Raw genomic sequence first — 14,208 nt, forward strand, 5'->3', positions numbered from 1 at the left:
TTGGCCAGTGCTGTAAGAGTTGGTGGCTAAGTGGAAGAAGGGGGATAATAAGGCAAGGGAAGGAGCTTTAGTCCATGCCCAGGTTCTGCTCACAGTTGGGTCAGATCTGAAGCAGATGTGGAGATCGACAGGAAGAGCTGGAGTTGTGGGATTTGCTGAGTTAGTGTCAAAGGGATGCTCAGAGAAGAGGTAGCTTAAGGACATAGGACAGGTGACATTAAACATTTAAGGAACTGATGGAGACAGAGCGGGGAGAACAGGAGGAACGAAGTCTCTGAGGTCAGAATGGTGGCATCTGAACTGACAGGAGTGGCATGATGGGATGGTCTGGGGCTTTGTGTCCTCAAGTGAGCTTACCCCCACCCCCGCCTCCACTCCCTGTTCTTCCTCAGGGAAGAACAGCGTCCCTGGAGACTTGTTGAGAGGACCAAGACAGCACATGTAGACGGCAGGTCCTCAGAGCAATGAGTGCCCAGGGTAGGAGGCATGTGACCAGAGTGCAATCCCCTTAAAGTGAGCAGTCAGCCAAGGTTCGTCAGCTGTCGCTGATTCAGTCACAGTGGAGACAGAGACGGAGCCTGAACCTGCCTTCCTTGTATAGTCTGCTCTTATTTTGAGCGGCATCTTTTCTTGAAGGTTCACAATTCCACACTCAGTGCCTTCCACCAGGATCTGACTATACCTGGCGGCCTGAGTCCACCTGCCTTCTCTTCAGTCATCTGTAATGACGCTGTCTTCCGTAGCTGGTTGACAGAACCTTCCAGCAAACACATGGCATTCTCTGCTCCAGTGGGTCATGTGATTAGGGGTTAATAAGAGAAAATTAATTAAAAGCTTTGGCACCAAACATAATTTTTAATCATTCCACAGACCTAAGAGACTGACCCTCAAAAAGTCAACTCTGAAGTCAATACTGCAAAAATGAGGTTGTCACCTTGTCGTGTGTGTTTGTCACTTGTGAGTGGAGTGGGGTTGGGGAAAGAAGAAGAATGTTTCGAGATCATTTCCAAGCCTTTAACAACAGAACATTAGAGCAGCCATTGGGTACGGAAACAACTGCTGTCATAGTTTCTTCTCTGTGTGGTCCCTTGAGGCTCCATCTTGTGATGTGTGGATATCTAGCCCCTGTCCAGAAAACATACAGAGATTTCACTGGGAGTAGGAGAAGGGCAAAAAGACTGTGAAACATTTGTAGTTTTGAATCTAATTTTAGGGCCAGTGAGAAAGCTCAGTGGGTAAAGGAACCCTGGGATCCAGAAGGTGGAAGGAAAGAACTGATTCTGACCATTTGTCCTCTGACCTCCACACACATGCTTACACACACACACACACACACACACACACAAATAAACACATACATTTAAATCTTAATTTTAATTCTGATGAAGTTGTTCTGGGTAGAAATGACTCTACCCATCTAGTCTGTTATTTCCCTGGACACCGGACAAAAAGCTGTGGCAGCCTGGTCCAATAGAATCGAGGAAAGTCAGATGTCACCTAAGAACCTCTATGGCCTTAGGCATATTTCCTCTCTACAAATGGTTTCCTCATACCCTGCCTAGGGTTGAGAAGTGACTTACCGAGTAAAATGATGGTGTTTCGCAAAGGTGCTTCCTCAGGAATGCCGAGCTGGACTGAGAAGCATCAGCTTCACAAAGGGATGAGAGAGTGCATGGCCTGGACTCTTGTCAGCAGGGAGTTTGTCCAGTGTCTGGATTAAGGTTGACTCGTATCTTACCACCTGGAGACTCCTGGGTACAGTCATCTCTCTCCATAGCTAGGTTGCTGGATGCCATTGGAGTGAGGATGATGACTCAGGGATGCTGTGTCTGTCCATTAGTGGTCTGGTGATAAAGAACAGACCCAGCCAAAAATAAATAGCATAGATGCTCAAACCAGTTAATACCTGTTGGGGATGCCATGACACATGCCATCGAGCCACAAACTGCTTTTCTCTGAAGGTGTATTTGTTAGGTAACTTGAGTAACCAACTTCGTGCAACCATCAGTGGTTTAACCCAGCAAGGTTCCAGAAGAGCAAGAGACTCTGCTTCACACAGTAATCCAGGAATCCAAGCCCCTCTCACTCTGCAGCCCCATGGTCTTTAGGCTCTTAAGCCTTTTGCGTCCGTCTAGTAGGAAACTGACCGTGAATTAAGCAAGTCCTCCTCTAACACTTGTCATTCAATGCCTGTTTCCTAAACATTGGCCAGAATCTGTTCACATTCACACCAGGGATGTGGCCTCTCCTAGTTCTCCTAGGAAAGGCAAGTCCTGCCCAGTGGCAGCTATATACGGAGGGACAACCGTGGATACTAGCCATCTCTATCACTGCAAGCCCACCCTGCTGAGTAACTTCAGAAATGTTCTGAGTTGTGATAGTCAGACGAAAGAAAAACACCCTAGTTCCTAACTATCGTCTGTTAAAGCCTCAAGGATTTGAAGAACCCAAATTCTCCATGGATACAGAACACGTCAGTTATTTTTGCAGAGCTGTAACCAAAATGTCTGACAGAAACAACCTAAACCAGAGATGCTTGTTTCAGCTTGGGGTTTCAGAGGCTACAGTCCATCCTGGCAGGGGAGACATTGTGGTGGGGTGACTCGCCACTGTAGTGGGAGTGTGCGGTGGAGGCTTGTTCATATGATGGGAGACAGGGAGCAGGGAAAGCGGGCTGGAAATGGGGGCACATGCTGCCTAAAAGCCTTCCTCCCCCATGACCTACTTATGCCAGCCAAGCCCCACCTCCTAACGGCTCCACAGCCTTCAAAATAGCACCCCCAGCAGGGGACTGAGGGCCTGCAGGGGACATTTTGGGTTTGAACAATAACACAGAGTTTTGGTATGTCTGCCTACACAAACAACTTTTTAAATTTATAATAACATATGTGAAGCACAGCCTGGCTGTGCCTGGGAAGCATGAAGACATCTCTCCGGAGAGCATGAGGTGGCTTTGCCAATCTGGCGTCCCCAGCCGCACCAAAAATAGCTGGTTATATTTACTTATTTATTATCTATGTAAGATGAAATCATGTGATATTTATTGACTAACGATGATAAAACAATTGCTAGCATTCATTATGCATTGCGCTCTAAGTACTGTAAAAAGTACTTCATATACTGTAGGGTTTGTTTGGTTTTTTTTAATCTTCTCTACCCCATGCAACTCTATGGCATGGCTGCAATTACAGCACCCATCCTCCTGATGGGAAAGCCAAGAATAGAGGTGACCCTTGCAGAGTGTTTGATCTAGAACACAATTTCACGTTGGCTGCTGTTCAAGCAGTGCATCACACATTAAAACACGTGTTGTGCAAGAGATCTTATCAATAATGCTAGTAGAAATTGTATATACGCGTATAGAATTAAACAAACTAGTGTTTTGAGAGCTGCGCACATGACTTGGAGCATGGAGGAGGAAGGAGCGTCAGTCATGGGGCACTGCTCTGGTTTGGATACTCTAGGGTGACGTCCCACTTCATAGACAAGCAGTGGGTCATTGAACAAGATGGTTAGCATCCCTGAGCTTGGTTTCCTCTTCTACAAAACAGAGCTAAGATGGCTCCCCTCATAGGTAAGTCTCTGTGATGAATCTTTCACTTTGCAAAGCCCTTTTGGAGTGACAGAACATTGTAAGCACTCAGGAAATACTGACATCATCACCATGAATTTTACCATCACCATGGTCTTCAGCATCACCTCTAAGCATTGATACCACCCAGTGCAGCTGAAGAATGCCAAGCCTCATGTCCACAGTCAGAGCCCACAGCTTTACAAAGGAACCTTGCAGAAAAAACCCCAACTGCACAGGTCAGTACAGAAGTGAACCCTTCAGTGATACCAGTGCCCATTGAGGCTCCAAATTTCTCTCTCCCCCGTCCAGTCCAGTAGCATAAAGCTCACTTTACCCCCAGGCAGTCCACTCTCTATTCCTTTCCTCAGAAGCGGCTTCTCATAGGTCTGCATTGCCCCTGGGAAACAGAGGGGTGGCAATGGTTCCCACTCAGAAGCCTCAAGACACACTCTGTACCTTGATCAAAGTCAACCGGACCCATCAGGAGCCTAGCTAGGATGAGAGCTCCGGCAAAAGTCCCATCAAGGGGACACTCCCTTTCAGTTCCCAGGCACTGACAGACACTAAAGTAATGGACACGGAAGGAAAAGGAGCTTCCCTTGTCCCTCACCAAACACTCCTGGCATCTCTTGTCCTTTGATGCTGTATTGCTGGAGTCCTTCACGTCAAAATGAGTTTGCCCAAGTGAGGCACCCGGGTCAATCCATCACCACTTCTTTGGGCAGGCCCTCAGGAGTACATCCTGGCCATGCTGTGAGAAGCCTGAAGGTAGATCCTGGAGAAGCCTTAGCAGCTAGATGCCAGTCTGGTTTCTCCCAGAAGCAATCCTCTGAGCCCACCAAAGTAGCTGGTCATATTTCTCCTATGTGTGCCTGCTACTTCCTTTAGTGTGAGTTCTAGGACCTGGTCTTTGAGGGGTGAAATCTGGAAGGCAAGTGTTTTGAGAGTGGGTGGGGATTCGGGGAGAGACATAAGGTCATACCTCACCACTGTCTGGAAGAGGTAGTACCGTATCCCCACAGGCTCGTGTGTTTGAACCTTTGAGCCCTAGCTGGTGGTGCTGTATTAGGAGGATGTGGAACCTTTAGGAGGGGCAGCTTTTCTGGAATACCTAGGTGGGTCCCTGGAAGAGGGCCTGGAGCATCATAGACCCGCCTCGCTTCCAGTTGCACCCCCTTACTCCTTGCGGATGCAGTGTGCTGGAGCCCCTTCCTCTCTTAAACTGCTTCTTGCCAGGTATTTGGTCCCAGAAATGAAATAAACAATTAATATAGGAAGCCTTCGAGGGAAGGGGTGACTCTGATGGCGGGAAGGGAGGCCCCAAGGGGAGAGCTGACTCCACTCCTGGAGAGCCAGTTGGTGTCTAGAGCGCCTTTCACACAGCTGTCGTCCTCCATAAACAGCTCCCCCTCACAATGGAGAAGGAGAAGGGTTCCACAGAAGAGCAGACACCTATGGCGACAGGTAGGCAATGAAGGGGGAAGAAGACATAGCTGTGTCCTGGCTTTCCCTCCAGAGTCCCACTTCATGTAACCTCAATGGTAATGCCTGCCAAGTGCGGCACTCGGGATCCCTCTCATAAAAACACGAGGAGGGGAACACCAGTTCCACCTTGCTGATGAGAAACTGAGGCCCGCAGTGATCAAATCCCTTGCTGAAGCCACAAGGCTTGCAAGTGGTAGATACTCTGCTGCTCTATATAACCTCACTGGCAGGGGAGCTGACTCTAAATTGTGGGGACCAATGGTCTTTGGATCTAGGAAGTGACCATTTCTAACATTGCTTTATGTTTTGACATCTGTCGCATCTGGAGAGGGCATTTTTTTTTCAAATTTATATGTACATATTTGTACACGCACAAAAACACACACACATGGTTGTACACATGATCATTGGCAGGTGTGCATACTTGTGTGTCCTCATGCATGTGGCAGCCAGAATGTCAATGTCGATTGTTTCTCAACCTTTTTAGAGACAAGGTCTCTCACTGAATCTGGACCCTGCACTTCAGCTATACTGGATGGTCAGTAGGCCCTAGGGAGCCTTCCATGTCTAGGATATGTGTGTGTGTGTGTATACAATAAATATATATATAATGTATATATATATATATGTATGTATATACTATGGGGTGTGTGTGTGTCCCAGAGCTGGGATCATGGGCATCTGTCACATGTCTTTTGCACGGATGTTGAGAACACAAACTCAGTTCTCCATGAATAGCAAACACTTTACTGTCTAAGTCTCTTCCTCCTCTTTTTGAAAAATAAAAATCTAGCTAGGAGATGGGGGCACACATCTTTAATATCAGCACTCAGGGGGTGCAGACAGGAGGATCTCTGAGTTCAAGGCCAGCCTAGTCTACAGGGATAAACATGCTGTCAAGGCAGTACTGCTCATCATAGCCACCATGGGCGTCATCAGAGTCACCGGAGGCTTCTGTGCAATGCAGATTCTCAAGCCTGGCCCCAGACCAACTGAGTCAGTTCTCCTGGGAACAGAGCCATGGTAATTCACCATGCTCTCTGACCATTCTGCTATATACCTACATTTCAAAAGCACCATCTCAGAATTGTCAACAACTTTTACGTCACGTAAGCCAGAACGCTGGCAAGAGATAGAAGCTTTCCTGTAGACTTCTTGATCAACTTGGCATGACCTGTTATTGTACACATGGTGGGATGCAAGGCTGTGCCCCCACCGCACCCCACCCCCACGACAGGGGCTCAGAGACATACAGTGCGGGCACTCGGAAGAGACGGCATGGGGTGAAGTTGTGTCTCTCCACTCACAGGAAAAACCTAATGGTCAAAATGCAGCAAGGCTGGGAGGCTTTTTAGAGAACTTGTTGTTGTTGCTATGGTTATAGGGTGCGGAGGAGCTATGCAAGCGGGACTGCCCACTCACGGTGGTGACCAGCCTTCTTCCATTCCTCATGGTCTAAGCAAAAGGCCATTTCCTTATCTCCGCTGGAGATAGGGATAAGGGGAGAGAGACATGTCTAGCAACCTTTAGAACCTATATCCCTGAGAGAAAGGGGAGCCCAAAGTTGGAGACACATTAGAGAGATGAAATGTCTGTTCTTCTAAGGCAGGATTTACCACAAATATAGTCACGATTTGGGTACATTGCAAGGAATTGCTCAAGAGCTGTTAAATTGCATGGGAAATCCCAGGGAAGGACTCAGTTAAAATTAAATACATTTCTTGCCTCCCTTTCTTCCTCCTTACATTTTTTTCTTGTTTGTTTTTGAGTCAGGGGTCTCGTGAAGCCTATGCTGGTTTCAAACTCTCTGTGTAGCCAATGATGACCTAGGCTCCCCAACCTACGGCCTCCACCTGTCACGGCTAGGATTTCAGGCTTGCACCACCACAGTGGGGACCAGGAGAGTGCCATCCCCGCCCCTATATCTCAAGCGCGTCAGCAATAGTTCTCTGCTTACCTGAGCTCCACCTTTTTCTCCATCCACTGCCACTTTCTACCCTTCGCCTCTCTTTGCCTCCTTGTTGACTGCCCAGCAGCACAGCCCAGACTCATCGTCCTTGTTTTTAAGAAGTTCCTCCATGCAGGGAAACAGTAAATATCTTTGTGAAGCAAGAGTCGGGAGGGGCCGAGGGGGGAGAATTGGAATGAGGTAGTTTATGTTTTTCCAACTTTTTCCAAATAAGTGTTATCTAGAAAAACAGGTGCACTGCTCCCTGCTCAGCCGCCTAGCCATTAAAATGCTTTAATTACCGCCTGAACACTAGACAGGCAATTAAAAGGCGGTATTCAAACCAAAAATTTAAGGCACCCTCTTCAATCAGAGTAAAATTGTCTGATCGAGGAGCTAATTAAAAATGGAGTGTAGAGATTCCAGCCAGAAATTTTGTCTGGGGCCTCAAAAGCCCCCCGATTCTCTGTCCTCAGGCCCACACTCCTCTTTAGTAAGCCTCTGTGATGTTCCTGGTGCGACATCAGCTATGGAGACTCAGTCAGAGCCTGTCGCCCGGAGAAAGGCACAGGCAGCATGTGGGACAAACAGATGAACAAATGACTTCAGTGCCAATGGTGCCTAGGTATACATGTAAGAGTAAGCAGAAGTAATGGGAGTTGGCACCTCTGGGGACAGAGGGGAAGCCTCAATGTTCAGCACCCATCACACTGGGTAGGGGTCCACAGGGGTCATTAGGAAATCATGCTCCCTCTAAAACTATTGTCTGCGTTCCCCCCAGAGAGATGTTTACCCAGAGCTAGGAACCAGAGTGTCTCTCAGTGAACTCTTGAAAAGGCATAGAGAGAAATGCAATTTGGGGAGCTGCTGGATGCTGGGAGAAGTGGCAGAGGTGACTCTTCCCCGCCCCCCCAGAGTCTGTGTTGAAGCTGAGAAGCTCTGAGGGGTTCCCATGCAGGACTTGGGCTGTTGAGGAGGTGAGGGTAACTAGTCCATGTTGCCCCTGTGAGCCAGCTCTTGTCCTGGGGTTTCCATGGCTGCAGGACAAACTCTGTCTGTGTCTCCTGGCCAGTCATCTCCCCAGTGACACAGGTTCAGCCTTCCGACCTCTTCATTCTAAGGACAATCATCCTCTTCTTGTTTTGCTTATCCCTTGCCCTAGCCTCTCCATGGTGACCCCTGGACAACAGGTCAGCATCAGTGACTACTCTGGGTACTTCTCTCATCAAGGCAGCTGTGTTCTGAGGAACCGCCTCCCTCGTAGCTGTCTCTCTGGTGGGTGCTCTTTCACAGGCTGTGGGGCCAAGAAGTAGTGTCCGCAGGCATCTCACTGCCTGCCACTATACCCATCCACGATGTCTTTGCTTCTCCCGCCCTCAGGAGCTCCAAAACTTTGAAATGCATCCCTCTTCCTTTACAGTCTTAGCCCTTGGTGCTGCTGGCTGCTGGCTGCCCTCGCTGGCCTTTCTGCACGTCACTCACACACGCCCTCCCACCGTTCCCACCTCGGCATCTTCACACATCAGTATACAGCCTTCTTGGAGGCATCTTGGAAATGTGTGGCTTGATCTCTCTCTCTCTCTCTCTCTCTCTCTCTCTCTCTCTCTCTCTCTCTCTCTCTCCCTCCCTCCCTCCCTCCCTCCCTCCCTCCCTCCCTCCCTCCCTCTCTCTCTCTCTCTCTCTCTCTCTCTCTCTCTCTCTCTCTCTCCCCGTTATTTTTTCCTTTTATTGAAAGTGGATTTTTTTTTCTCAAGGTGTCTCAATTAAGATTTTCTTTCGCTCTATTCTTCCCCGTTCCTCCCCAACTCCCATTCCATCTGGATTCACCCCTTTCTGTCCCTCATTAGAGAACAGGCTTCTAAAGGATTATAATAAAATATAATAAAATAAAATATAATAATATGAAAACTATCACATCAGAGTTGGACAAAACAAACAGAAGGAAAAGAGATCAATGACCCACTCATTCGCACACTCAGGGGTTCCATCAAAACACTAGATTGGAAGCCATAATACAGCACACACACATACACTTACACACACACACACACACACACAGGACCCAGGGTAGACCTGTGCAGGCCCTGTGTGTACTGATTCAGTCTCTGTGAGTTCGTATATGCATTGATCCTATTGATTCAGAGAGTTTTGCTTTCTTGGTGTCTTCCACCCCTGTTGGCTCTTTGCACTTCCCAGTTTGTGGGGTTCCCTAAGCCCTGAGGGGAGGGACTTGATGAAGAGATTCCATTAAGGCCTGAGTGGTCTGCATAATGTTTAATTGTGGGTCTCTGCCTTGGCTCCCACGCTGCAGGAGGAAGCCACTCTGGTGATAGTTGAGCAAGGCATTGATCGTATTTGTCTTTCTGCAGCTGGGATACCTCACTCTGGATGATTTCTTTCCATGTGGTTTGTTTCCCATTGCAGTTGTACCCTAGAGCTTACATTGAATTCTTTATTGTTTTCTTACAAGTGATTTCCCCTTTTGTTTTCTATCTACTAAGGCAATGGTTCTCAAGCTGTGGGTCGTGACCCCTTTGAGAGGTCACATATCAGATACCCTGCATATTAAATGTTAACATTGTGATCCATAACAATAGCAAAAAAATATAACTATGAAGCAGCAATGAAATAATTTTATGGTTGGGGTCACAAAATGAGGAACTGTGTTAAGGGTCACAGCACTAGGAAGGTTGAGGCATTGAACATATTAAAGCATTCCATTAATTAAAAAACACACATCAAGCTTTTAATATCATATGAACTTTTCTTCAGGACAAGAAAGGGGATGCTAAAGCATGCTTGGGAGGTGTATATCAGAGCACTCAGCAAACTGTTTGGCTTGCAAGCAGGAAGACCCTGAGTGGGTTCTGGGGATGCAAACTTAGGTCATGCGTAGCAAGCACTTGGCCCACTGAGTCATGTCCCCAGCCCTGGTGAGAGATTTCTTGCTATACCCTCATAGAGCAAAATAGGACAAGTGAGAACCAACTACCTGTGCAGGCTCTTTGTAAGGCATGCCATCTGTTCGTGAGGAGTGAGTTCTCATGGCCTAATCACTTTGTAAACACCCCAGTTTCCAGTACTAACTTACGGGTAATATCTGAGCGTTAAAGAGGATTATTCAAACCACAGCACCATCTCTGTTCCCCAAAAGTCTGTCTCCAGCCCAGACTTCAGCTTCATTTATACCATTGCCCTGTGGTCTACCAGTTAGATGTTTTTAGCAGATAATCCACCACAACTAACACAAGACTGTTAATCACTGTGGTAAGTTGAACAATGGCCCCAAAGACACTCTGGGCCTCATCCTGAAACTGTTGACCTTTTGTAACAGGACTTCGAAAAAAATAAAAAATAAAAAAAATAAAAATAAAAAATAAAAAAAAAAATGGGGGAAAGGTTAATTTGAATATCCTGAAGTGAGGAAATTATCTTGACTTATTTGGGTCGACTCTCCATGTTATCACAAGAGTTCTTGTAAGAGAATCAAAGAAAAGAATCTGAAGATGAATAGATATGACAGCGGAAGGAAGAGGGTGGAGGTGTAAGAGGGAGAAGCAATAACTGCTTCTAGAAGTTGAAAAAGTAAGGAAACATTCTCCCCCCAACCCTTCCGGAAGAGTAGACCCCGATAGACGACATCTGCACTTTAGCCCATGACCCTGACCCCAGAACTGTAAGCAAATGTCTTTATGCCACTTCAGGCCACCTATCACCTTCTGGACACATACTGTGGCAGCCCCAGTGAACCAATAGTCACCACCACCATCCAGATCCACATGCCAGCCCTGGGACTATCTCCATCTCCGCTAATGGCACCTTCATCACCCACCTAGGGCAATTACTCAGATGCTTCCCTGTGCCCAAGGCTCATTTATCAGCAAATCTGTCAGCTCCACCTGCAACCCACAATCTGCCTCGAAAGGCGTCTCCTTTCTCCACTGCTGTGTCCCTAGCACTGGCCACCCATTTTCAGCTTCAATTAGGGTGTCGCTTCCTGCTTGATTTTAGATTTCTATTCTTGCCCCTTTTGGAGCACTAGTGAATTTCCTTAAGAGCAAACCTGTCAATGCCATTCCTCCTTCTAAATCCCCTCAGGGGATGACAATTCACACTGGATAAAATCTAAGACACGGTCAGAGTTGGAGTTCTGCCTACCTTGTCCTCCTCTCTCTGCCTCTGTGTGCATGTGCTGTGCTGGGCATGCTGGCCTCAATGTCATGGCCTTTCTCTTCCCTCTTGCTAAGCCAACTCCAAATGTCTACAGTCAAGGGCTATTTAACCCCATTTCATCTTCCTCCCAGCATGTGCCCGCACAAGAAAAGAATCTGGTTGGCTTATTTGCATGACTTATATGTGCCTCCTCACTTAAACGTAAATTCTTTAAGGACAAGACTTCCTGTCTCAGGCCCTGCAGGGTCCCAAGTGCTTTGTAAAGTCTCCAGTTGATGGCCATTTGCCTTGTGTGTGGCTCGTTTGTGTGTGGCTTGCTAGGTGTGGCTCGTTTCCATTGGCTCCCATTTCATTTGGCCCATACAACTGCAGGAATGTTCGCTCTGCCAGAGGGATTTGTCTTTCAGTAGCATAGGCTATGCAAAGCGCCAACGAGTGAAGTTTCAGATGTCATTCAGCGGGATTGGACTGACCACAGGAGTTCACTTAGGTTGCCTTTTAAAGGCAACACCTGCTAAGCACAGGGTGTCGTGAATACAGCGAGGAAAAATATTTACATGATGACTTAACTGAAGAATCTGATTGTATCAAGCCCAAAAGGGGGCAGGGTGGAGCAGAAGGAGGTGAAGGCACTTCATGCAGATCCTGACTATTTCATGACCTTCTTCCTTCTGATGACTCACGGAGCCCAGGAACCCAGAGGGGCTCTGGAACCAAGTGGCTCGGAGCTGGAAGGCAAATTTGGGATAAAATCAACACAGTGAAACAGCAGCTTCTCCAGTGCGTGCGTGTGTGTGTGCGTGCGTATGTGTGAGTAAGTCAAGGAAGTGGTGGCATTCGCCTACAGCCGCTGACCCTCTGTACTTAGCCATTGTCTTCTCTTCCTGCTAGGTCTCATCATCCACGAAGGACCCTCGGTATATCGCATCTTTAAGCGCTGGCAGGCTGTCAACCAGCAATGGAAAGTGCTGAACTATGACAAGACAAAGGACTTAGAGGATCAAAAATCAGGAGGCAGGACAAACCTACGGACTTCCTCATCAACCCAAGCCAATATCCCCTCCACGGAAGAGGAGGCAGCCAGCCCCCCAGCCCGTGAGGAGGGCCCCAGCAGGGCCGCCAGCCATCCCTCGGGCCCTGTGTCCCAACACCACTGTGCTTACACCATTCTGCACATCCTGAGTCACTTGAGACCTCATGAACCGCGGAGCGCGCAGGGCAGCAGCCGAGAACTCGTCATGAGAGTCACCACGGTGTGAAAGGAGGCCCGGAGGAAGACTGAGACCGCACACACCACACCGCAGGAAAGAGGCCGGGCCAGGAGGGGCCCAGGGAGCAGGGATGGGAGGCAGAAGTCCAGTAGTGGGTGGTGGGCCTCGAGGGAGCCGGAGCAGAGGGAAGCAGAGGGAAGCAGAGGGGAGGAGCCGGAGCAGAGGGGAGCAAAGGGGAGCAAAGGGGAGGAGCCTGGAGCAGAGGGGAGCAAAAGGGAGGAGCCTGGAGCAGAGGGGAGGAGCCTGGGGCAGAGGGGAGCAAAGGGGAGGAGCCTGGAGCAGAGGGGAGCAAAGGCGAGGCTGCCAGCTGGAGCCTGTTGGTTTCACAGCAAGGGAAAACCAACACAAACTCTACAAGGGTAGGTGGGATAAACGGAACCTGCCCCAAGGAAACACTCCTCCCTGGAGAGTGACAAGTAGCAAGGCACCCAGGAAAGGTTGGGCAGAAAATGGTGGCCAGTACCTGAGGTACCTGCTGTACCTGTAGGTGAAAGGGCAACAAAGAGAAAAAGCGAAGGCCACCCAGGGAAGGGCTTTTGTAATCCACACCTCTCTCTCAGCCTTGGGTTTACTCCTCCCTGGGTGATGCTTCCCAGCACCAAGGGAGAGAGTGGGACCTTGTGAGCTTGTACCCCTACCCTGCTTGGTGGGGGCCTCTGCACTTTGCAAAGTTCCAACGACTCAAATGGCTTTATGGACCCCCAAGAGGCGGTTCAGGAAGGGAGCTGTTGACATGCCTGGCCAGAGAGAAGGGGCTGCCTCCCTCAGAGAGAACTTTCCCAGCTGTTACTACAAGTGTCCCGTGAGCTCGAAGGCGGCTGAGATTTAGAGATGGGTATCTTCTGTTCCTTGTTTGTTTTATGGTGATTTGGTTCAAAGATGTTTACAGGATGGAGGACTCGCGCACACACACACACATGTGTACATATGTGTGTGTGTGCGTATGCAGAAGGAAGTATGGACTTCTTGAGAGTATCTGAAGCACCTATCTGCTGCTGTGAATTAACCTTCAGATGTCAGGCCAGGGATAATTCGCCCCATTACTAAGCCCTACCCACGACCAGGATAATGTAGTACCATGTCCTTTTGACCTTGGCATTTACAACGGCAGGCACACACATGCGCATACAGACATACACACACATATGCGCACACACATACACATGCATGCACACATATACACGCACATGCAAATATACACACATGCATACATACACATGCACACATGCATACACACATATGCACACATGCACACACATACACACACGCACATACACACACAGACCCTGCTACCTGGTTCTGCAGTGTGGGGTAATGCTGGCTTGTGTTATCTCAAGGAAGGAGTAAATACAGATCTAAGTATTCCTGGTGGCTTGGCACCGGTACCCTCTTAAAGAAGCAGTTTGTCTTGTGCTCAGTGCTATGTGCACCTTGGTCCAGCTTGTGCAGCCAGTCAGGGGGCACTGTCTCAGGAGCCCATCTGTGTGATCTGGGATGTGATCCGGGGCCCTACCAGGCAAGGCCACTGGGTGGTCACCTGCAGAGTTCCTTGCACAATGGAAACGCCATCCTTGGGTATTAAATGGACACTCTCAAGTACTTTTTTAAACTAGTTTTTAGGGTTTTTTAAAACTCTCTGTTATTTGTAATATTCTCTTAAAAGCTTGGAAATAAATTTTCTTTCCCAACCGCTCGTGTCCCTTTCCCATGGTTTCTTCTTCTCTTCTTGTCCTCTAGTGAGAGCCGCTGTTCCTGTG

The 14,208-nt window shown here is 48.3% G+C and overlaps 1 protein-coding gene across 1 annotated transcript in view; it reads left to right on the plus strand.

Annotated features, from left to right (window-relative positions):
* The window catches only part of Marchf4 (membrane associated ring-CH-type finger 4), a 140,760-nt gene extending 128,168 nt beyond the window's left edge, over positions 1-12,592 (plus strand). Inside the window, exon 4 of the mRNA XM_057761922.1 lies at positions 12,072-12,592. Within this exon, the coding sequence (XP_057617905.1) occupies positions 12,072-12,439 (368 nt within the window). The 3' untranslated portion in view covers positions 12,440-12,592. The remainder of the gene's footprint in view (positions 1-12,071) is intronic.
* Positions 12,593-14,208: the final 1,616 nt, after the last annotated feature.

This window comes from Chionomys nivalis, chromosome 2 (assembly GCF_950005125.1).
Source record: "Chionomys nivalis chromosome 2, mChiNiv1.1, whole genome shotgun sequence".
Classification (NCBI taxonomy): Eukaryota; Metazoa; Chordata; class Mammalia; order Rodentia; family Cricetidae; genus Chionomys; species Chionomys nivalis.